The following is a 23,404-nucleotide window of genomic DNA, read 5'->3' on the forward strand; positions in this document are numbered from 1 at the left end:
CATTGCAAAGAAATGACTATTGGTTTGGTTTTGTTTTTTTATTGAAGTAATGGAGCAATCCTTGAAATAGCTTGCTTTCTTTTCACAACTGTTACCTGCTTTCTTGTAGTAAACTGCAGTAAGCAAGAAAAAGGTCTGTACATAGCAAACAAAATGTAGATAGGAAGGAAGACTTAAGATATGCTTAGACAGCTGTGTCAGATTTAATTTGAGGTTATAAGAGACTGTTTCAGTAACTAATAAACAGCTCTGACCAGGTATCTTGTGAATGATACAAAGACCCATGTATTTTTTTGTCCTGTAATCCAAGGCTGTAACATTAAAGATGTAGATAAGCCAATAGCTATTTGCTGTTGATGCAGATACAGACCTAAAATTCATATATTGGTGTACTTAAGGGTCAAGTATGAACAGCTATTTCTCCCGATGTTGATAGAAGTACATAATAAGTTAGTCTGAGCTCATAAATCAAGTGAAGATATAGAAAACAATTATTCTGGGATGCTCAAAACAAGAGAGAGCTAATTATTCAGCATTGAATAGTTACAAGATAGTGTGAATACACTTGGAACAAAAGGGTGTTGATTCTTTCTGGTATTAAAGAAATTCCTCTGAAAGCAGTTATACTCCATGCTCAGAATTTGAACTGATTCAGAGACGAGGGTGGAGCTTGAAGGGGCAGACTGTCCTCACATTTGCATCTCTTAACAGCCTTTTTGCTTTCTGTGGAAATGTCTGGTATTGGCTGATGTCAGAGGGCATTAAAAAGGATGGACTTCTGGTCTGATCCCATATGAGTTAAAGTGCCATCATCTAGGCTATTGAGAGGATAGGAAATGGCTTCCATGCATGAAACAATGCATTTGAATGTGATAAGCCTTTTCAGGGAAGTGATCCTTTCATGAGAGAACTGTATTATAAAGCAGTAAGGGATGTTACCAGTGAGTGTGTTGATTTCTTAGTAGCTGTCCTTCAATGCTGAAGGTTTGCCATATGAGGAGATGAGGGACTGAAATTTCCTCTGGATCTTGTTACTTGCTAACAAGATATTCTAAAATAATTTTATCAGTTAAATGAGCTTTGATACTTAAGTGACATTATTATCAGATATTACCGTTAAACCCCAAGTAATTTACTGACAAAAAGCTGTTAAGCAGCTACCTCCTAGTCAGTGTATGAGAATCTAGGCCTTTTCTCTCTGGTATTTATACAGTTCTCTTGGTTTGGAGCCTGAGCAGTGAAGTCCAAAGTCCTTCAGAGGACCTTCACTATTTGTAAAGCTTATAGAACTGCTTGCTTGTTCCCTTTCATCTGAAATTTGCCCTTGTGCGTCACTTAGTTTTGCATAAAGGAGAGATTTGCTTGTACAGGAGAGCTATCTCTACTTTTTGCTCTTAGCTAATAACCATTTAGACTTCAAAAGAGCTTTTCTTGTCCTAAATCACGGGGTAGCAGAAGCTAAAAATGACCTGTAACTCTTAATAAAAACATTCTTCTGAGAGCCTGAAAGTACCTATAAATGTGTGTATACACGTGAACAGATACGCGTACACGTGTATATATGTTTGTCTATATACATATCTGAGCAAAAATCCAGCCACACTGTAGGAAGAGGGGCAGTCTAGCTACCTCGATTCACTGTGTAAAGCTAATGGTGTCTCAGATGAAGCAGAAATACTGCCTTTTTCAACTTTTCATGAAGTTAAGATCTGACCAGGCTACATGTGTTATTCTCGCCTGTTCCTGTTTGCTGCTCTGCCCCCATAATTCGTATTTCAGTAACCTTTTCCTAGCAAAGAAGGATGCCGTTTGGAGAGTCCGTACATGTTGTTTGACAAAGCAAGCTGCACTTGGAGCAAGGTTAGAAAAGTATAGGCAATAGGAGGGCCAAGGCGAATAGGAGAGATTAGCTTTATTTTGAGACATGGAGGTTCCCTGTGAGAAAAATGGTGAAGATGTGTTACACAAATAGGCTGTGGCTTCACTGAACCAGCAGATGGCTTCTGAACAGAAGCTGATGTGATACACTCTTTCAGGGTTTTTTTGATATTTTTTTTAATGGCAAAGCAAATGATGATAACTAGGCATTCAGGCTTCAAGACGGTTTTTATTTTTTCTTGGAGAGGAAGGTGAATTTTTGATAAAGTGTTGCTTTGGTCCTGTAATCATGCGCAGAACAAACAAACGGTCACTTATGTGACAAGTGTCCTTCTGTAGCCTAATGTACATCATGGATGGTTGGATGGATGGGTGGGGAGAAATTTTCCCAGTGGGATGAGTTATGATGTGCTATTGATCTCTCAACAATCAGAAGGCTTCATTTCTTTCTGCCAGGACAGTGGATTTCAACCTGTGGTCAACAAGGCTGCTGGGGTTTTGTGACCTGTTCCTAAAGACTCTACAGAAGGTAAGTGAGAAAAGTAAACCTCTTGCTGGTAGGATTCAATTCCATAGGAGCTTTCACCTTTACTGGAAATTTTAGGGGGCTACAAGATTGAAAAAAATGTGAAGAACACTGATGAATCGTGAGAAAGCCAGTTACACCTGCCAAACAAATGTTTCTGCAGTTGAAGTAGCTACAGATTACTGTGATATTTTTTCCCTGCTCTACTGTAAGGTGGTCATTTTCTCTTCCAACCTGTTCATTGTCATATAATGGGAATCTTTCCTTCCATCCCCTTTGATCTTTACCTAATCAGAGTACAGGTAACCTGAACACAACAGTGTCATCCCTTTTTATGTAACCTCAGTGGTGAAGGGCTTGCTTAGGTGCTCAACGCAGTGTTGCAAACTTATGTTGATGCTTCCCTCTAAGAATAACTTGCAATGAGTTCAATGGAACCAGAGTACTTTCTAATCCTAAGTATATAATTATGTTTATGGTAAAAGAGAAAGTAGTAGGCAACTTCTGGGGTGAGGTAAGACATGTCTCTAGCAAGCTGGCAGAGCGATTTAGTAGGGCCTTTCTATAATTTAAGGAGTGATCACACAGCAGAAGTATGCATTTAAAAATAGCTCTACAGACACTGCACACAAACATTATGTAACAGGATTTTTATTATAGTTATTGTGGTATGTGTTATATTTATTGCAAAAGACATAATCTGACGTAGTTCACAGCCTTGAAATGCAAAACTGATAATTGAAAAATGGGACAATTATTCAACAACTAACTGTACATAAAAGACTTAACAGAAAATAGTTTCTGTAATTTTAAAATTCAAACTAATAAGAAAATAAATCTAAGGCTAACAGGTCACAACTTTGTTCACTTTTAGGTAAAGCAGTAATAAATTTCAAACAATATATAATTATGGATATCTAGAAGGATCTTTCTACCTGGATATCTAGAAAGATCCTAATAGAAGCAGGTGTTCTGTTTTTATTTCTTTAATTTGAGGTACTGTATTACAAGTTATTTATTATTTGTAATAATATTTATTACTGTATTACTGTTTGCTACTAATGCTGGCCACACCTGCAGTGAATGAGCAAGGTGCCAGTTCACAGAATCTGAAGCCCCTTTGGACAACTGTTGGCAACCTCCACGCCTGTTGGTTAGGCCTGCCATGTGCCCGCTCCGGTCCCTGGGGTGTGAGGCAGCAGAGGGAGGCTCTGAGCACCCTGCCAGCTGCTCCTCTCCCTGTTGAGCCTCCTGAGGGGCAGTGTCTGTCTCGGGCAGTTTGAATTGTTAGGTATTGCTGTCCATGCCAGGGTGATGATCAGCACCCAGAAGTTGGTGCCGAAAGGCAGGATCCCTGAGATAGAGATGGCGTGGTGGGAGGATGCACCTCCTGCAGCTGAGAAAGATAAGGGCCATAGCAGGTTGAACTTCATCCTAGACATGTTTTCAGTGCTGAAAAGAAAGTTTTGAAGAGTTCCCAAAAAATAACAGCTGTGGCTGTGTTAAATCCCAGCACTGTGTGCCAAAAAATCCAGTGTGCATAGCTGTGCTGCGCAGGACATCCTGTCTTACCACAATCCAGATCACTGTCTTATAGTTGTGTCTTGGTGGAGCTGTTCTCTAAAACAGGGATGGCAGCCAAGATGTACTGGTAAGCTGTCTCTTCCCAGTGCAAGCACACACCTTTAGAAATGCCATGATGTGGGAAAATGGCTGTTGCATCGGTGATGTCTGTAATTAAGGCACATTGCAGTAGGTGTGTAGCAGCTGTGGTGTAAACAGGCTTTATGCTTTTATACTTGGTGCTATTAGATTGCCTTTGTATTATTGAACGTAGTGGAACTGAATTTCTCTCTGGTTCTACCTTTTTTCTTGGGAGGTGTGTGTGTAGCTGTAGTTACTGTAGTAAGGCACATGCTATGAAATGGCACCAAGGAGTGCTGTGTCTCCTAGCTGGTTACTAGGACTAGTATTTCTGTACTTTTTCGTGACAGACCCTGAGCTTTTCCAAATATTCTTTTAAAATAGTCTGATCTCCACTCACAAATTATCCTTTAATAAAATAGTGAACAAAGCAAAAGCCAGCGTTTGAGCTATTAAAACAGATTTTCCCCCTTGTGGCCTAACCAGACGATCCTTTTGCTCAACACAAACATCTGTGACAAGGACTGTGAAGCTGAGCTGGGGCTCCTCTGTGCTATGTCTGCTCAGGAGAAACACCCATTAATTTGAAAATGAAGATTATAAAAAGCTGGGAAGTGCTTGTGGTAGGCTAATTTATTTGTTCCTCTCCACAAGAGCCATGCACAAAGAGCAGGGGCTCGATATCTCGAGGTGCCCTTGCAGCCCTCTGAGATATACCTGCAGGCAGCAGGGTGCCATTTCTCTGGGGGAAGGCAAAGGTGGTGGCGATGCTGCCGCTCCTACCCAGCTGCAGCCCTCCCCGCCAAGGGGCAGTTGGAGGCCTCGGGGTGGTTCCCCCCTGGCAGGGCCCTTCCAGGCTCCATCCCCTCACACAGCGGTGATGGGGGCACTGCTGGGGCTGCTGATGCTGCTGGGCCTGGCGGGGTGCCCTGCTGCTCCAGGGGACCCATGTGGGGAGCTGTGTGTCACTGCCACATGGGTGACGGTGCCACAGCAGTTGAGCCCCTGTGCTGACACCAGCCCCCTGGCAGTGTCCTACTGGCTGGAGGTAGCGGGGCAGCTGTGAGTGCCACATCTGCGGCCCAGGTGGGGCCTGGTCTCCAGCCCCTTCACCCTGGTCACCTACGGCAAGGATGGGGCCCACTGGGAGCAGCACCCCTTTGTGCAGGACAACTGCCTCTACCAGGGCGAGGTGCAGGGGAGCCCTGGCTCCCTGGTGGCCCTCAGTACCTGCAGCAGCGGCCTCCATGGTGTGCTCTGGGTGGAGGATGTCACCTACGAGATCGAGCCCATCCCTGACGATCCGGCCTTCTGGCACATCCTCTACCGCATGGAGTAGGCCAACAGCCCCGTGGGCCCCACCTGTGGGCTGACCCTGGAGGAGCTGCAGCACCAAAAGGCTTTGCTGCTGTGGCTCAAGGTCCCCTGGGTGGAGGAGGAGGAGATGCTGAAGGACTGGTGGACCCACGTCAGGTATGTGAAGATGGTAGTGGTCATGGACAACGTGCGGTTCGTGAAGTTGGGCAGGACTGAATCAGAAGTCTTGACGCAAGTCATAGAAATCATCAACATTGGGGACTCTCTGTACGAACAGTTTTCTGTTCAGCTGTTTCTTGTGGGACTGGAGATCTGCGCCAAAAGCAACCTTATAAACATTACTAACTCTGCCAACAAGGCACTTGATTACTTTAACAAATAGCAGAGGACAGACCTGTCTCCACAGATGTGCCATGACACTGCTCATTTATTTGCATTTCAGTGCTTTGGAAGGAGCCTGGGATTGGTGTTTCTGGGGTCCATGTGTAATAACCAGTGGTCATCAGCAGTTGTTTCCTTCACTGATAAGGAAGCTGTCCTCATTCATTATCACATTTGTCCACGAGCTGGACCATACTCTTGGGATGCGCCATGATGAACAGGGCTGTAAATGTAGATGAAAGAAATGCGTCATGTACGAAAGTGATATTGACACTGATGTGTTCAATAACTGCAGTTACAAAGGCTATTTTGACCTGCTTGGACGTGGCGCTGGCTGCATTTGTCAACCACCAGCACCTGGCACTTTCTACACCATGAAGCATGGATACTGTGGGAATAAGATAGTAGAAAGTGGAGGGCAGTGTGACTGTGGTTCAGAATCAAACTGCAGAAAGGATCCTTGTTGTCACCCGAACTGTACGTTTACTGCAGGTTCGGTCTGTGCTTCTGGAAAATGCTGCAAGAGCTGCCAGGTCCTTCCAGCAGGAACACTCTGCAGAGCAAGTACTGGTGACTGTGACCTGCCAGAGTATTGCAACGGGACTTCCCCCTGGTGCCCACCAGACATGTATGTACAAGATAGAGCCCCTTGCAAAGATAGTGGTTATTGCTATTGAGGAAAATGTTCTTCCCATGCTAAACAGTGCCAGCATCTCTGGCAAACAAGCCAGGGTCGCTCCTTTAGACTGCTTCAAAGCAGTGAATACTCGAGGTGACTGGTTTAGGAATTGTGGTATTCATAACAATATCCATTATACAAAATGCAGGACTGAGGATATCTTGTGTGGTAGGATCCAGTGTGAGAACATACACAAATTGCCTGCCTTGCAGAACCACATAACGCTAGTCCAAACCCTTGTTGGAGATAAAAAGTCTTGGGGTCTCGACTATCATGTAGGGATACCAATAGCTGATGTGGGAGCTGTGGCAGACGGCATGCCATGTGGTAGTGATAAGCTTTGTATCAACAGGACATGTACCAGCATCTCACTGCTGAACTATGACTGTAATGTGACAAAGTGTCAGGGCAGAGGAGTGTGTAACAATCATAAGAACTGTCACTGCAGGTATGGCTGGGCTCCTCCATATTGTGAATGGGAAGGATTTGGAGGTAGCATTGACAGTGGAGCCCCTCCAGCCAGGGAGATTTTTTGGAGAGCAAAAATAGGAGTAGCACCACTTAGTCTTCTCCTTCTGTGTATCTTTGGAGTAACCCGTATCATATTTTGTAAATGTGAAATAGTGGGATGGCTTAGGAGGAAAAAGGCCCAGTTCCACAGAAGATAATAGTGGTTGTTTCAAATACTGGAGGTGCCAGCAATTCCTAAAGGAGAACACCTGCTAGTGAGTCAAAATCCACCACAAAGCACTCGCCGAAGACCAACAAGCAGTAACTTTGGATGCTCCTGGGGAAATCTCCTTGGAGTAGAGCCTGCTGATAACTCATCAAAATAATTCAACATGTTCTGAATAGTTCTAATCTCATGTGATATCATTAAATGCAGAGTAAATGTTATCTTTGTTTATTTTAAGTTAATAAATGCAGGCAATACGGCATGCTGTTCTTTGCACCTTGAGCTCTTAAACTGAAGTAGTTAGGTAAACTGTAGGTATGGTGCTTATGCTTCATAGCAACAGTTTACACATGTAAACTACTTAAAACAGGTGCAGATAAATTGTTTGCTCCAATTTACTCCTTCATCTAATGTTTTCCCCAGTTCAGGGAGAAGGATGGTAAGTGAACATCTTGCTTCTGTTAGTCATTAATAACCAGAGAAAAAATTGCTCTTGCAGTCTCCATTTAACGCACATCTGTGACACACAAGCAGCAAGAAACAGGTATTGCAGTGAGATGCAGGTGTTTGTGGCATAAGCCCTTCCAGCTGTTTCTAGGGAGTAGCCCTTCAGATCCCAGGGAACAGAGTCCTTGTTTTGTGAGACAGTAGAGAAGTATTACCCAGATCACGCCAGAAAGCATTACATGTCTGAACCATAAGATGTACGTCAAAAGTGTAGTGACACCAAACCTGACATTTCAGAAGAACAAATTGTCCTTCTTTTCTGGAAACTTTCCAGTACCTTGACTGCTGAGCTCTTCTGAGGAGTGCAGTGTATTTTATTGTCGCTAAGAGGAGCTGTCTGTGAGGTTGCACTAGTTCACTGAATTTCTAAAATATTTGGAACTATTGTGCAACTGTGTCATGTCGTCCCGTCCCCCTCGAATTCTTGCAATATTTGATAGAAGTTTTATCTAACTATCGCAGGGGGTTTCTCTTGGCTTACTATGTGATTGCTGCTTAAGCTATTACTGAATGTGTCCTTGCAGCTCTATGGAGTGCCACACAGCAGCACTGCATTTTTCATTTTTTAACATGAGATAAAATGTGTCTAACTTATGATAAAATACAAGGGATGTGGAAATACCATTCAATAACTTTTATTATTTATATTATAGCAGTGACTAGGTCTTTCAACCAGATCAGCGTAAAGAGGAGTCTAGTGCAGATTTACGGTGAAAACTTTTTTTTTAAAGGACCAATGTTTCTCGATTAAGGGCTGTAATACACTTGTCTGCTACCAAAAGAATTATCTGTATTTGGAAAGCAAAGACCACATTTTTAGGAAACATTCTATAAAGGTAGGATAAGTACCTCAACACTTGCAACATTTGGGAAGAAAAGATGTTGGTCACTCTTCCTAAATGATGATGGTCAACTCTTGCTGCCTCCCAAGTATGACATTTATTCTTGTTAGAATACACATTTTCATGTATGTTTGTTTAGTTTTTTTAAAAATGATTGTGTTCTGCATTCAAAAAGGGCTGGTTTCATTATGATTGGATGTGAAGTACAAGGGATGTCATTCACGGTTCTTCATGCCTTTTTGTCTAAAGCAAATGGGTCCTTAAATTGTTATCTGTATTTGTCTAGGGAAATGAGGTAACACATTGTTTGTTCAGCAGGCTACGCTTATTGTCTTGATACAACATGGCTGGTTTTCATTAGATGAAGAAAACTTAATTCTGCGTTTTTATCAAGACAAGATAACTGCCCCTTGACTAACACCCCAAATATATTCCTTATAACCAGAGACCTTTTTTTTGGTGGTGGTGGGGAAGAGTTGTGTTTTTTTTCTCAGAAATAACAATCTTAATTCAAGTGTGAGAAGCAAGGGATATGTGATAGGGAATGTGAATGAGGTGAAAAATGGAGCTAAAAACTGACACAAGCACCACACGCAGCACCTTCCAATTAGCTATGCACAACTGGTAAGTACTGGCAGACTTGTTTATGTATTTAAAAAGCAAAATAAAAATCAGTGGCAGAAGTCTCAGGCTGCCACCGTGATGGCCTGCTGTTGTTGATGGATAGTGTACCATAAATTGCCAAGACCCTGAGGCTGGAGAAACACTTCACGAGTTCTTATTTACAGACCTGCATACTGAAGAGACAGAGGTGTAAATGAAAGCACAATTTAGGCTAGAAAGCTTACTTACAAATGTAACTTTGGATGAGACAAAGCAATAAAATGCTGTACTTTCCATTTTTCTCTGTGCTTAAGGATTGATCTAAAAACACATGACTGTTAATTGGGAGGAAGCTTTCAGCAAGCTTTGCACAGGAGTATTTCTGTATGCTTTTCTTCTATTTCTGCTTAGGCCATATGAGCAAGACAAACATGCATCCCAACAAACCTAGTCTATGTTTTTATAAAATGTGTGAGCTCCCTCAGTAAGGTTTTTTGCCTTGAAAAGATTGTTGTTTCTCATTTCACCATAGCAACGAATAACTAGGTATTTTTGGTGGTTTGAGAAATGTCCCACTACTCTGCTGTGGTGTGAAGGTGCAAGTCCTAATCTTTCTGGCTAGCCCCCTTTTTTTTCCTCCTAGTTTTAATTGCCTTTTTTAATGTTTTAAATGGATGTGAGAACTTCGCTAATGTGTAAGTCACTTGTATATGGAAAAGGCAGCCTGCAAACGCTGCTGCACCATCTCCGAAGAGATGTGGGTCAGTCTAGTATGTGAAATGGTGCTGGAGGGAAGTGTCTGACTATGAAGACACATGAAATGGTCTGTGCCGGTGCAGCAAGGTGTTAAGTCTTAGGTACCTGTTAGCATGTGGCAGGCCAGAGGTGGTGGGTGGAGCTGCCTAGGAGTAAGTGACAACAATGATTTACCCATGTTTCTTGTTTGAAATCTTGTCTTGGCTTAACAAGACTTTTAACTGCAATATTAAGAGGGGTTTTTCAATTTTATCTTGATCTGAGATTGTTTTTGTTCTAAGCCAAGACTGTCATCTCTAAAATACATTAAAGCTGCTGCTAAGGAACAGTATGCATCTTCAAGGAGTTTGCCAAGTACTGTATTAGCAGAACCTGAGTTTGGAGGAAAAATAATTGATGGCCATTGTGCAAATTCTGCTTTCCAGTCTTCTTAATCATTGGCAAAAAGTAAGTATAGATATCCAGGACAATGTAACTGTGGGAACTGGATTGAAACAGGTGGGAAACTGAATGCTGTGCTTAATGGTTTAAGAAATCCTCCTGTGATAGACTTTGCTCATCATGGAAGGTGTAATTGGGCCCTGAATGCCTGTCTCCCACCTCTGAGACAGTTGTGCTAAACTGAGTGTTAGAACTAAGCATTAAGGCCTGTGGCACACTCTTCCTCTAATCCAGAGATCCAGCACCCAGGCTGCCTCTCCCTGTTAAATTGAGGAATCCAAAAGTGCAGATAATCTTTGAATGAATGCAGTCAAAAATATTTATCTGTACTGCAGTACCAGACAGACAGATTGGTAGTGTAACACTGAAGACCAGAGCACTCTGTCCTCATTTTCATCAGAAAAGTTCCTGCAATGAGTAGATGTGGCTGTCCCAGTAGTGCCAAGCAGTTAGGTGATTAAATTGCACCAGGCCCTGGTCACTGTTCCCAGTTGTCATTATCTGTATTGCCACACTTGCAGCATGTGCTGAAAAAGATAAGGGTAGTTTAATAAGGAAATAGGGATAAATTTTTGCCTTGCTTTTTCCCAATAATCTACCACTTCAAGAGTTCCCTGAGGGTACAGGAGTCCCAGGTTCAAGTGGCTCCTCTGTTAGATGGAAAGCTGAACTACTTTGCCTTGCTACGTAATTATCTGTTCTGTAGTTTTGAGAAAATCTCCCAAATCCTCAAACTGAACACCTTCTGTAGCACACAGTCAGGTATTTATTGTTCCCAGCAGTGGTGGTCAGCACAGTAGTTCTGTGTGCTTGCTATTTGTGGTTCTGAATCTAAGGCTACCTGTACTGATTCACAGGATAACTAGAGTTGGCATGGATGCTCTCTGCAGTGGGCTTTTGCTTCTGCCCATCTCTGTCTGATCTGCTTTTCAGTTTGATGTGTGGCCAGTTAGAAGGGCTGGGAGCAGGTCACCCATATCCCCATTTCTCTGCTGCACCCCCCCTAGCAAACTGCCACCCACTCCTTAAGCCTCAGGAGAAACCTGGGGAGCGGAGCGGGGGCCAGGCGAAGCCGCTGGGCAGGGGCAGGGGAGGGTGCCTGCGGGCAACAGGACGCTGTGTTGTGCACCCTGGCAGGCCCACCCCTCCTCCGACTCCGCGGTAAGAGCCCAGCACGGGGGTACCAGGGTGCCGGCGGGAGAAGCCCCGTTCCGCAGGCCGCCGCGGCCCCGGGCCCTCAGCCCGAAGGACGTACCGCACGCGGGGCGCCCACCGGCACCGCTTCCCATGGCACGGCGGCGGCGGGCCGCCGGCCGGCGGTGAGCGCCGGGCTCCGCGGGCACAGGCCGGGGCCGGGCACAGGCGGGGGCCCCCGGGCGCGGCCTCGCCCGCCGGCCCCAGGCCCGGGTTGCCCGCGGCGAGCCGGGAGCGCTGGCTGGCGGCGGGGCCCCGTCCCCGGGCGGCGCGGCCGCGGACTACAACTCCCAGCGCTCCGCGGCGCGGCCCTGCGGCGGCGGCCGAGGAAACGAAAGCGGGCTGCCCCGGGAGCCCACTGCACCTTCAGGCCGCAGCATGAACGGCAGCGTGGCGGGCGGCGGCTTCTCCGAGGAGGTCATCAGCCTCACCCGCAGACCCTCAGGTAAGGCGGCGGCGGCGGCCGCCCCTCGCCGGGCCCTCGGCGTCTCCCGGGCCGGGGCAGCCGCGCCGAGGCCTGCGCAGCCCCCGGCGGGGCGGGGAGGCCGGAGCGGGAGCGGCGGCGGGGGCTGGGCCGGGGGGGGCTCAGCGGACGCTGGGGCGGCGGCGGGAGGGTCCCGGCGGGGCGGGCCGGGGAGCGCAGCGCCCGCTCCCAGGCACTGGGGCGGCAGCCCTGGGCTTCCCGGCCCCGACGGACTCTCCTGCCGCGGCGTGCCGTGGAAAGTGCCTGTGGCGGATAGTCTGCCGCGGGAAGAGCCCGTGACCTGCGTGAGGGAGAGCTGGCTGGGCCAGGCTTTGTCTTCTGTGGGAGCACCGGCTGCGGCTGGTGTCTCGGGCGGAACAACTCGCGTCTGGTTTCCCCAGGATTTGCCCTCGCCGGTGCAGCTCCTGTTGCTTTCCAGGCAGGTGCTCAGCACTGAGCCCTCTCGGATACCCAAAATTAGGGGGCGTTTTGAAAAACGTTAGTCGAAGTGACCGTACCCTGTACTGTCAACTTTATGTTAACTGCTCGGGCTTCGGGGTGGTGAGGGAGAGGGAACGCGACAGCCTGTGGGGCGTTTTTTGGGCTTTGCTTTTCCTGTCACAGCAGTGTGTGCTCTCCTGGAAGCCTGCAGATGCCTGTCCACCCTCCTATTTTTACAGGATTTATGATGCCATTCAAATTGCACTTCGAGAAGTGCGGCAAGTTAATGCCAGTTGTACGGCTCTGGAGCAAAAGACTGGCTCCAAAGAACCGCAGGCTCCAGGGAGGTCCTGTACTTTGGTGTGCGAGGCCTTCTCTTTAATTAAAACGACAATGAAAGAAAACGCCCCGGCCCTTCTGTCTGCACAACTGCTGGCTGCGGCTGCTGGTCGGCCTCGGCTCCACGGGCCCCCCAGGGACCCACAGCACCCGCATGGTTGGTTTATGTGTCGTTTCCCTTTCGCCAGGGTGAAGGTCGTTCCCGTGCAGGGCTGGGGTCTGTCCTGGCCCCCCTGTCAGTGATCACAACCCAAAGGGTGAGCCCAGCAGGCAGCCCTCTGCCAGCCCTGCTTGCCCGAGTGGCCAGTGTCTGGAACCTGCATAGCCCTGCGTGCACAGCCACAAGCTCAAATTAATGAAGCTGTGCTTGTCAGTGAAAATTATTTGCTTAGATGAAACCATTTCTGATGGGAAGGCTCTTTCCATACATTTGGGAACCTGAAATTTTGAGGGAGGTGGACGGGGATGTTGAAGGGCAGAGTTGAGAGGTCTTGAATGTGGTCACAGCAATTTAAATCAGATTGCCACAAGCAGCATTTGTCCCGTCATTAAGATGGTCCGTGTATTTTTAGAGTTAGGTTTCTAACTATGTCACTTGATTTGAAGGTCCCACAGCCCCTGATGACCTTGATTTACCATGTGAATTATTATTCACTTCTGTGGAAGGAACAAAATACTGTTATCTGTAAAGCACAGTGTAATCCTTTAATCTCTGTAATCAGAGTTTTGACTGCAGCTTTTTAAGATGCTGAACATCTCTGGTAGAAGTTTGCTGAGGAGGTGAATGTATTTAGAGTGGCAAAGCAGTGTGTGTATGTCTCTTTTTTTTCAAATTTCCTTCTGAAGTACTAGACTGAAATTAAGGAGAAAAATCTGGTTTTATGGAAAAGCGAATAACTTAATCGGTTCAATTTGCAATATTATTCAATCTCTCTTTTCCTAATCCTACTAATCATGATTTTTTTAATGTCTTTTTGAGGGGCTTTTTAAGTTTCAGGAGCGTAAATGAGGCATACGGAGGGTCCGAAGTTTAGACCAGAGCCTACTTTTAAAGCTCTGCTATTGCACTTCTGGTCCCTTGTAGACAAGGGATTTAGTGCCATGTGCTTTCTTCTTCCCTTGCTCCTTTTCTCACGGTTGTGCGGTGTTTCTATGGCTGCATGAACTGGAAGAGGGGAGAACAGCAGAGAACTCCAGGAATGATAGGAAGATATTTTTAGCCAGAGTGGTGGTGCTGGAAAGGAAAGGCACAGTGAAAAAGCCCTGTGAATACTTAACTTGGTCTAGCATGAACTGCTGCTTCTTTTTGTTGCAAAGGTCTGTTCCTATCTCATATTGCCTCTGCTGATGGAAGCTATGGCTTTGATTACTTTTCCTATCGTGGGTGAAAACTTGCAAAATGTATACTTTTTTAATATATATATATATGGGGGGGTTTGTATGTGTGTGAGAATCAATGGGTTCTGAAACTGATTCCTTCCTTCTATCTGTTTAATAAGTGTTGATTAAACCTTGTACTTTCTGTAGTATTGATTTCTCCTGTTCCCAGCTTACTGGCTTAATGGAAAATTATTTTTTTTAAAATTCCCATTGAAAGGTGTGTTATTGTGCACAACCATTCCTTCTTGGAATAGATATTAGTCTAGCTGAAATGTCTGTATTTCTTCAATCTGCTGCCACTTCCATTTTCTTCCTCGTTTGTCTAAAGCTGCCAGGAAGGGGAGGAAAAAAAAAAGGGTGTGGCAAGACTTCTGTTAATATTTCTTTTCTTCCCAGCTGTAGATGCACACTTAAAATAGTATGACTCATCTTGTACATCCTTTGATCTCCTATGACTGATTTAAAATGCTGCTTCCCAGCAGGCACAAGGTGGTTTTACTTTCATTTGCAACTCTCCTTCTCCAAGTTTCTAGTCCCAACTTTGAGAGAAAGTAAGAAAGAAAGGGAAAATAAATAAATCAGCCTGGCTGAAGGTGGGGAGAATCTGCCTTCAGCTGTTCTTGAGAATAGATTTTGAATGACTGGTTTATGTCAGAAAAAAGAAAGGTTTTGTTTTTCTCTGTTTACGTTGGTTGTATATTTGATTTTTTTCTTCTTCTTCATTGACTTTTCTTTCTTTTTGCACTGCAAGCCTCTTCTTAGGGAATCTTTCCCATCCCTTGTCACATATTATTATTTACAGAGAAACTTAGCTGCATGTGCAATGGGGAATGTGCTCTCATAACCTGTGGTTTTCCAGATTTTGAATTCAATCTGTTCCTCTGGATTTTGATGAAACAAGAAGTCTTAATCTTTAAGTGAACTTTAATCCAGCAGCTGGTTCTAGCTAGAGATCTGTAATTGAGGCTTACTTTAAAGAACAATATGAAACATAACAAAAATGTGAAGTGGACGTCAGCTTTGTTTAATGTATGTGTATTCCTTTTTGTTTTGCTTTAAATCTGAGAACTTTGTCTTTATTTCCTGTCGTGTTTTGAATTCCTGAAACAGAACAAAGTGATTACACACAATTTGAAGTAGCTGCCTTGAAGCTAATCTTATTCTTGGAGGCGAAGGATGTCAGTTCCAGCTCCTGAGATGTGGAAGGGGAGCCTTCTGAGCTCTAGGTGCCCTCCGGCTGGTCACCCAGCTCTGCTTGCCTGTTTCCTCATCTGTAGACAGGGTCTAACGTTCCTTGCCTTTCCTAACTCTGTTTCCCAGCTCATGAAATATTTGTTAGTCATGATTTCTTGTTGCTGAAAGGTAATGATTTACTATAGCCTCTTGTGAAATGCAGAATGCTTTCTTTCATGCTGTGCTGAAGAGGTGTATTCCTGCTGAGGGCTGAATCGGCATCGCAGAAAGGATGGCATGTCCCTCAGTATTCCCCAACACCCACCTGAAAATGGCTCATGGATGCTTTATGGAATGAAACATCTTGACCCCCGGGCATTCAGAGTCTCTCTTCTGCTTTCAAGACCAGTTTCGTAAGAATAACTTTTCTAGACAGTGATGGTTGGAAAGGGTGATGCAGGTTTGTGTGCTGTGAGTTTTAGTAAGGTGGAGAAAACAGGACCATGTGGGAGGGTACAGTCCCCAACAACAGCAAGAATGTCTGAAGCTTTGAGCTTTTTCTCATCAACTTTCTCTTTGGCTTACCTTAGGGCTGGGCTTCAACATTGTTGGTGGGACAGATCAGCAGTACGTTTCCAATGACAGCAGCATCTATGTCAGCCGGATCAAAAAGGATGGGGCAGCTTACCTTGATGGCCGGTTACAAGAAGGAGATAAAATTTTAGCGGTAAGCCCTTTCTTCTGTTGCCCCATGTGTTCTTGAAATACAGTGACCAGTGATGTGATATGAGATGCAGGTTTGCCGTTTGCCGTGCACGCAGAGGAAGGATGTGATGAATGGAATTAGATGATGCTGAGCAAACTCCATGGGGGAGGTATCTTGGGGGTCTGGGGAGAGCTTTGAGCACTAGGGAGATGAATGCCTCTAGACGTGGGCCCATCTCTTCTGCATTCTTGATTTGTCTCAGAAGCGCTCCTTGGTGCTGTGTTTGTATTTCCTCTGTGACTTGCCTCCCTAAGGTTTTAGAATCCATCAGACCTCTTGCTCGCAACTGATCGTCATTTACACACATGTAAATAAAGGTCTTCCACCTATTAAGTTTCCATTTTTTTGACTGGTAGTCCATGAGTACTGATCCTTTTACTCAGGGGCATTTTTTGGCTATAAAACTTCTAGGCCATAAAACTTTTAATTTCAGTTCATCAGGAATAATACAGGCTGTTTCTCCTTTTAGAAGAATGTTTTAAAGTGGCTGAGGTTCAGTCCCACTGGTTCTTCAGACAGTTGGCAATCATGCAAGACTATACGCTTTACAAAGTGATGAGTGAAGAAGTAACATCTGCTAGTGTGATGCATGATCTTTTAATGCACCTTTATTTTATTTTATACTTGCTTATTAACGTTCCACATGTAATCTTGTTAGCCTCTATAGAGTGCCTTGCACTAGTTGGAGCCTATTATTGATCCAGAAAATGATAATAAGTTAAACAGAGAATATTATCCTCTTTTTTTCTTGACAGTTTAATATTTAAGTACTTGTGTTTGAGCAGTCTAAGTATCAAGAGAAGGGAGGCACTGGATGTGATCTCAGGGGATACAGTTAGGGGTAATGGGAATGAAAAAGAAAGATTAGGACGGGTATCATCAGTTAGGGAATGAAATCACGTAGGTTATAAAGCCTTCTGCCATGAGATATTATTTTAAATTAAGAAAAATTCTAACGCTTTCAAGTGGATGCCAATATGTAAGTAAGTCTTTTTTGTTTTGGTACATCAATATGCTTTTAAATATATGTTTACAACATTCTTTCAAACAGAAAGGTTTCAAAGGTAGACCAGTAAAGGGAACAATGTGGGAAAGACTCATAATAATAATTTTGCTGTAGCTGCGCTTTTATTTTCATTAGCTGTCAGAATTACACCTTTGATTTGTTTCCAGTAAAGCAACAGCATAAGAAGCTGCTATTGAAAACAGCTGTTGTCTTATATTCTGATTTTGCTTCTAGGTAGTTTTTTTTCAGTACCTCTGTGTTTTGGCTTGGAGTTTCTCATGTTATCTCTCAACGTATAAAAATACATCTATGATATGAATAGATGAGTATGGATCTTGCTGATGATAATATCATGCCCCAAATGCAGAATTTTGTGAAAGAGGAAGATTTTTATCTCCTATCTTTCCTGTTAGCCTCCATCATTAAAAATTTGCTTTTTGCCCTTCAGCAACTGGTTCTCGTTTTCCCCTTTTGCTAGGTCAATGGCAGAGACTTGAAGGATTTGCAGCACAAGGATGCTGTGGAACTGTTCAGGAATGCAGGCTGTGACGTGTCTCTGAAGATTCAGCGCAGGGTATGTCTTACCTGTTTCTTAGGGTTACTTCTGGCTCAGTTTAGACTGGTTTTTGTGGTGGATAGCTCTCTTATTTCATGAGGCATAGAAATACCGTGTCCAGGTGGTCATTGTCAATTATGCATATGTTATTTGAACTATGGCCTCCTCTAGTTGACCACGGCTGTAATTATTTGTGCATTACTTGAATGTAACAGTATCAGTGAAGAGGTGAGTTTGGAGAAGTTCCCAGGTCTTTGTTTTGCCTGGAGTATGGTGTGTTTTCTCACAGATCTCCTTTCTCGGAGGCAAAGGTTTGCCTGTGAAGACAGAATCTCAAGTTCTCCAGTTTTGTTTCAGAAGCCAAAATCTTACTGGAGACAAAACTCCCCTGTTGTTTCAGAGGTCATCACTCATGGTAGTGTTGAGATGTGTGTAGCCCACTACTACAAGAAACACATTAAGGTCCTGGAGCGTGTCCAGAGAAGGGCAACGAAGCTGGTGAAGGGTCTAGAGCACAAGTCTTACGAGGAGCAGCTGAGGGCACTGGGGTTGTTTAGCCTGGAGAAAAGAAGGCCCGGGGAGACCTTATTGCTCTCTACAACTACCTGAGAGGAGGTTGTAGCGAGGGGGGTGTCCGTCTCTTCTCCCAAGTAAGAAGTGATAGGACAAGAGGAAATGGCCTCAAGTTGCACCAGGGGAGGTTTAGATTGGATATTAGGAAAAATTTCTTCACTGAAAGGGTTGTCAAGTGTTGGAACAGGCTGCCCAGGGAAGTGGTTAAGTCACCATCCCTGGAGGTATTTAAAAGATGTGTAGATGTGGCACTTAGGGACATGGTTTAGTGGTGGACTTGGCAGTGTTTGTTAACAATTGGACTCGATGATCTTAAGGGTCTTTTCCAACCTAAATGCTTTTATGATTCTATGAAACGTGGGCTGCTAATTTAAATATACTAGCACCATTTTGAATACAGAAAGAGAGGAATCCTTAATCCACTGTTGTAATTTGAACATCCCTAGCTAGCATTGAAGTTGACAAAGGAAATACTGATCAGCCTGCTGATAGGGAGAGGTGAGTTGAGGCCCCTTTCCTACTCCCTTAGTAAAGGAGTAAATTTTCTGGACCAGTGTACATAGGGCAGGTAAGAAAAGCAGAGAGAACTTGTGATGCCCTTTTCCTGGTAAAGACACCAAGAAATTGTGTGATTGGGAGTGCATCAAGGGATGACTGGGTGTGTATGTGTCATTGCTTCTGCTATATGAGACATACCCAGAGCCAGCTGTTAGTCCTAGCTTACAAAGTGGCAGAGAAACATGAAGGTGCCTGGTGGTGACTGGGTACCCTGCAGTGAAAACTCAGTCCATCCAGAGCCATTCTAGCCCTTCCATGTGTGGAGTGTACAGGTACCTGGGGAAACCATCTTGCACATCCTTACAGAGCCACCTGATCCCTACACAGAACTGGGGGCTCTCCTATGATGGGCTCTGACACAAATACTTTTCTTTTTCATTGTAGTTGCAGCCACAAAATGGCCCTGTGGGTCATCGGAGTGATGGAGAATCAGGTGGGCTTCCTCTAGCAGCCATTCTTGTGCCAGGCCTGGCGCTTGCTGCAGCAGCAGTCTGGATCTTGCTGAGGTATCGACAGCGGATGTGAAGAGTTCACGTTTTGGATATCACTGCGTATTTTACACAGCGATGATGTAATTTAAAGATAGAGAATCAACGATCTTATCACAGACTGATGTCAGAAAGGATCATTGCCTATCATAAAGCTGCTGCTGATGTTCTTTATATATTGATTTTGTTGCAGGGTGGATGGAAGCAGAGAGGAAAAGGGGAAGGGCGGTGACTGTGTTTATGTATAGAGTGGGATAGCTGGTTTTTTGACTAATCTGGGGAGGTTTTGCCATCCTCCTCTGTTTTGCACCATGAACTTTCAAACACTCATCTATTCCGTGTTTTAAGATGTGACTTTTGGTTAAAGGGAGTGGGGGTTGGGGTGGTTTTAAATCAAAAATATTTACTAGAGGCTTTGCCTTGTTTCCACTGAATTTTTCTTGAAACTAATGATCCCTGTCTGAACCTTGAATAAAAAGAAGCAATGCAGAGGGTATATTATTTTTTCCATTGAATTTTTGTTGGTTGTTGCTAATTAAATGCCTTAAGAAAAATGTATAAAACGTAATCTGTGGTTTCGCAGGTAAAATCATCAGTGTAGCTGCTGATTTAACAGTAGTATGCAGTATTGGTGAGGTATTCTACCAGTTCTGGAAAGACAGAAGATAGCCTGCTGCTAGAAAAAGACTTTGTCAGAATGACTGCTCATTCTTGGGTCAGAGTTGTAAGAGAAAGCTTTCCACAAAATGCTAGCATACTTGGAGAGAGACAAGCAGACAACTGAATCACAAGGATGAGCACTGGCAAGAGATCTGGGCATGCTGAAGCTACAGAAGAGTCTTTAAATTAGTAATGAAGCAATAATCCCTCCATCCGTCAAGTGGGTCGAAGTCTGCATCTCTCAGGTTAAAGGTCAGTTTTGGGGGTTATTTTTTTGTGTGAGGAATATTTTAGATAAAGTTTTCTGTAGCAGCTAACTTGCTGTCTGCAGTCAGAAAATCTTACGATGATTGAAAGGGAGAAGCCGAGAGCAGGCTGGGATTGTCCTGGCTAGTGCTTAGTTGTGAAGACTGATGTGATGTTCAGAAGACAGACTGGCAGGTGTAAGGCAGGGTAAGGCTTAGTGAGTAAAACCAAAGGGAGAGACCCTGGCTCTGGAAAGTGTGTTGCAGAATTTACCTGCAGGGTCTCATCTCCTCACTGTGATTTGAATGGTTTTAAATGCCCCAGCTGACATGAGCTCTGTGGGGTAAGACCTCTTTCTCTTGTCTCCAAGAAATCAATGTGTTTTGTTGTTTTTGTAAAAGAAAAGCAAAATGCATGGTCTGGTCTGTATGATGCCAAAAAAAAAAAAAATCACATATGCAATATATGTATTCAAACAAAGAAAAACTGGTGTCTCGGTGCTTTACTTATCTCTATTCTTTATTTTTCTAGTCAAATATTGCCGATGTGTTTGAAATTGTTGTGTGTTTGCTCAGGGCTGTATTCCTGCCGTCTGCTGGAGATAGAAATGGTATGCTGTTATACATGATGTTCCTAAATCACAATGGTGTTTCGGAGCACTTAGACCACATGAAATCTTGCTTTGGCTTATACACTCCTCTAGTATAAGGGGAAGAGGAAACAGGAGGAATTTTGCTTGGTGTCCTTGGGGGACTTTGGGAACAGACTTGAGGTTTGGTGAACGTATATCGGTGTTGGATGGCCTGGGGTGATGCATGTGGTGACTTGCCTTGGCCTGCAAACCAGTTCTGCCTGATAGCAGAAGGTCTGCTCTTTGGACAGAGCTTTGCAGATGCAGCATGAACCAGTTTGCTTGTCTGTGGCCTGCTCTGAATATCTGGATGTGGTGTCCATGTGGAGTGTATTAAGGTGGATGATTAGAAGTTGGTGCTGTTGTACCACAGCCATCAGAATAAAGATGCGGACAGTAAGTAAAAGGTCTGTCTGGGACAAACCTCTGGTTAGTCCCTGCCTGAGTTGAGTTTCTGTGAGAGGGCGTATGTGGAACAGGCTAGGAGGATGAGGATTTGTGGAAGGGAGTGGTTAGTTTTACTCATTTCCCGTCGGAGTAAGCAGAGAAAGCAAAGCCTTTGGGGGTTTTTTGTTTTGGTTTGGTTTTTTCACCTTTGAGCTTTGGGATTTTGGGACATGATTGCCATCTGTGTTACAGGCATTTTATTATGGGGGGAGGGTTGTATCCAATGCCCAGATAATTGATGTGGCTTATGGAGCAAGAAAAGGCCCTTCTGGTGCATAGTGTTCCTTTTGGATTTCTTTTCACAATTACTGAATAATTTTAATACCACAGCATTAACCCCGTGTTTTTTTCAGAAGTCTGAAGAGTAGTTTTTACAGAGAATTTAAACCATCCGGTCTAACCCTCAGGAACACCTTTCTGTGTCTACTGCCTTCAAACTAGTGCCTGAGGAGTACCAAGCAATCCCTTTTCCGATCCCGCTTATTGACAAAATCTTTGTGGAAACCTTGACCGCAAAGTCTCCTGTGAGCTGTGGCTCATACTACTTTCTCGCAGCAGCTGGACTGTCTCACCTAAAATTTGTGTGTTTTCCAAAGTCTTTTTCACTGTGGTTTCTGTAGCCTTGAATTTCATCTTTACACTGAAAGCTGCGTATACGTTTTCTGTCATTGCAGAAGAAGTGAATTAAAAGAACATCTGATGAGGACAGCTTGTAAATGCAAGCAGTCAGAGAAAGTTTTAGCTTTTGTTACAACTTAAATCTCTGGGTTTTGAAAAAAAGATAAGTTGGACTCTTGAAGACAAACATAAAAAGCATCCTAATTTGTAAGTTTGGGGTTTTTTTAAGAACTCATTCACCATTCATACTGAGGGCAGCTGAAACTCTTAAATCCCCATGTTTCTTTCCCATTCTCATCTGTTCCCTCAACCTTATTGTGAACTTACTGACCTGCTGAAGCCTGGATTTTCATATCCATAGTTTAAGGACAAATCCATCTAGTTTGACTTCCTGTACATTCTAGGCATTTGAGTCTCTTGAATTGCATGTGCTAATAACATGGATTTGATTTAGGCATAACAGTGAGAAAGAGCAGCCAGACTTGATCTGAAGATAGGAAGATGCGCTACTTCTGGCATTTTTTAATTAAAACATACTAGAAAGGAGCGTGTGGGAGGGAAAGATGCCTTGCTTTCAGTTTGCCTTTAGGTTTCAGCAACTGGTTTGTTAGGTTGTTCTGTGCTAGATTAAAGAGGCCTCTAATAACTGATAGTCCCTCCCTGTGAGAGGATTTCTGTGTTGTAATTGCCTTCCTTCTCACATTATTTTTAAGAAATGAAGCCAACTGAGCCCTTTAAGTTTCTCAGTGTAAGATACTTTTTCTCTTGAAGTAGTTTCTATGCCTTTCTGCACCCTTTCCAGTGTTTCTGTACTGCTTTGTAAAATCCAGACACCCCAACCATGTGCAGAATCTCACTACTGAGCATGCCAATGCCATATAGTAGGAGTTTTCCATATCATTTTTACCTGCAAACCCTTAAAATTTTTTTGGTGAAGGTGAAGGCATGTGCAAAGCACATTTAAGCCAACTTCTAAGAGCTGACTTTTCTTAAATAACTTTTACAAATCTCTTAGAAGTGGTATACAGCTTTCCCCTTCTTCATTTGCTTTCTCAAGTGCCCTAAGAAATCTGTGAACCACAGAATAAACACCATTGCCACATAAAAGGTAAATTCTCTTAATTCCAGTTTGTAGATCAAAAGAGCAATCCCTTTTGGTCATAGTGTGACACTAGAAATGAGTGTTAAGTGCCTGTATATTCTGATTTCTAAATCTTTGTCCATACCCGATGTGACCTGCATGGTGTGGGTGAGGGTGTCTGAGTTTGCATGTTGTTGAATGACTATCTCCCATTTGTATTGGCTGTGAGCACTGACAGGCCCAGATTACGCTCTCTCTGCCTTGTCTGTCGTGTTATCTACTGGTCCACTGTCTTTACTAGTACTGGTTTTGTCTTCTGCCAGATCATCAGTGAAAATACTGAATGGAGTTTGGTACAGAGGCAACTTCCCCCCATGGTTATGATTTTTTCAGTAACTGTTGGTATCTCCGGGTTATTGCATGCTTTGTCTAACAGGTGCATTTTGATAGTGGATAGCATTGATTTTTATTTTTTTAAATACATATATCAGCATGTTGCATAGTACTAAGTAGATTACATCTGAGTGGTCAGTA

General features: G+C 44.0%; 1 protein-coding gene and 1 pseudogene across 2 annotated transcripts; both read left to right on the forward strand.

The window, feature by feature from the left end:
• The first annotated feature begins 2,433 nt into the window (after nt 1–2,433).
• On the forward strand, nt 2,434–8,677 carry LOC141923338 (disintegrin and metalloproteinase domain-containing protein 20-like; annotated as a pseudogene).
• Nucleotides 8,678–11,716: 3,039 nt separating this feature from the next.
• Nucleotides 11,717–20,579, forward strand: SYNJ2BP (synaptojanin 2 binding protein). Of its 2 annotated transcripts, none has more exons than XM_074824326.1 (4): nt 11,717–11,889; nt 15,831–15,967; nt 17,491–17,586; nt 19,084–20,579. In XM_074824326.1, the coding sequence occupies exons 1-4, from the start codon at nt 11,823–11,825 to the stop codon at nt 19,222–19,224; spliced, it is 441 nt and encodes a 146-aa protein (XP_074680427.1). In that variant the 5' UTR covers nt 11,717–11,822; the 3' UTR covers nt 19,225–20,579. The 2 variants fall into 2 exon arrangements, with proteins under 2 accessions (XP_074680427.1, XP_074680428.1); XM_074824327.1 differs by lacking the exon at nt 11,717–11,889 and adding an exon at nt 15,664–15,700.
• Nucleotides 20,580–23,404: the final 2,825 nt, after the last annotated feature.

This window comes from Strix aluco, chromosome 4, assembly GCF_031877795.1.
Source record: "Strix aluco isolate bStrAlu1 chromosome 4, bStrAlu1.hap1, whole genome shotgun sequence".
NCBI classification, from domain to species: Eukaryota; Metazoa; Chordata; class Aves; order Strigiformes; family Strigidae; genus Strix; species Strix aluco.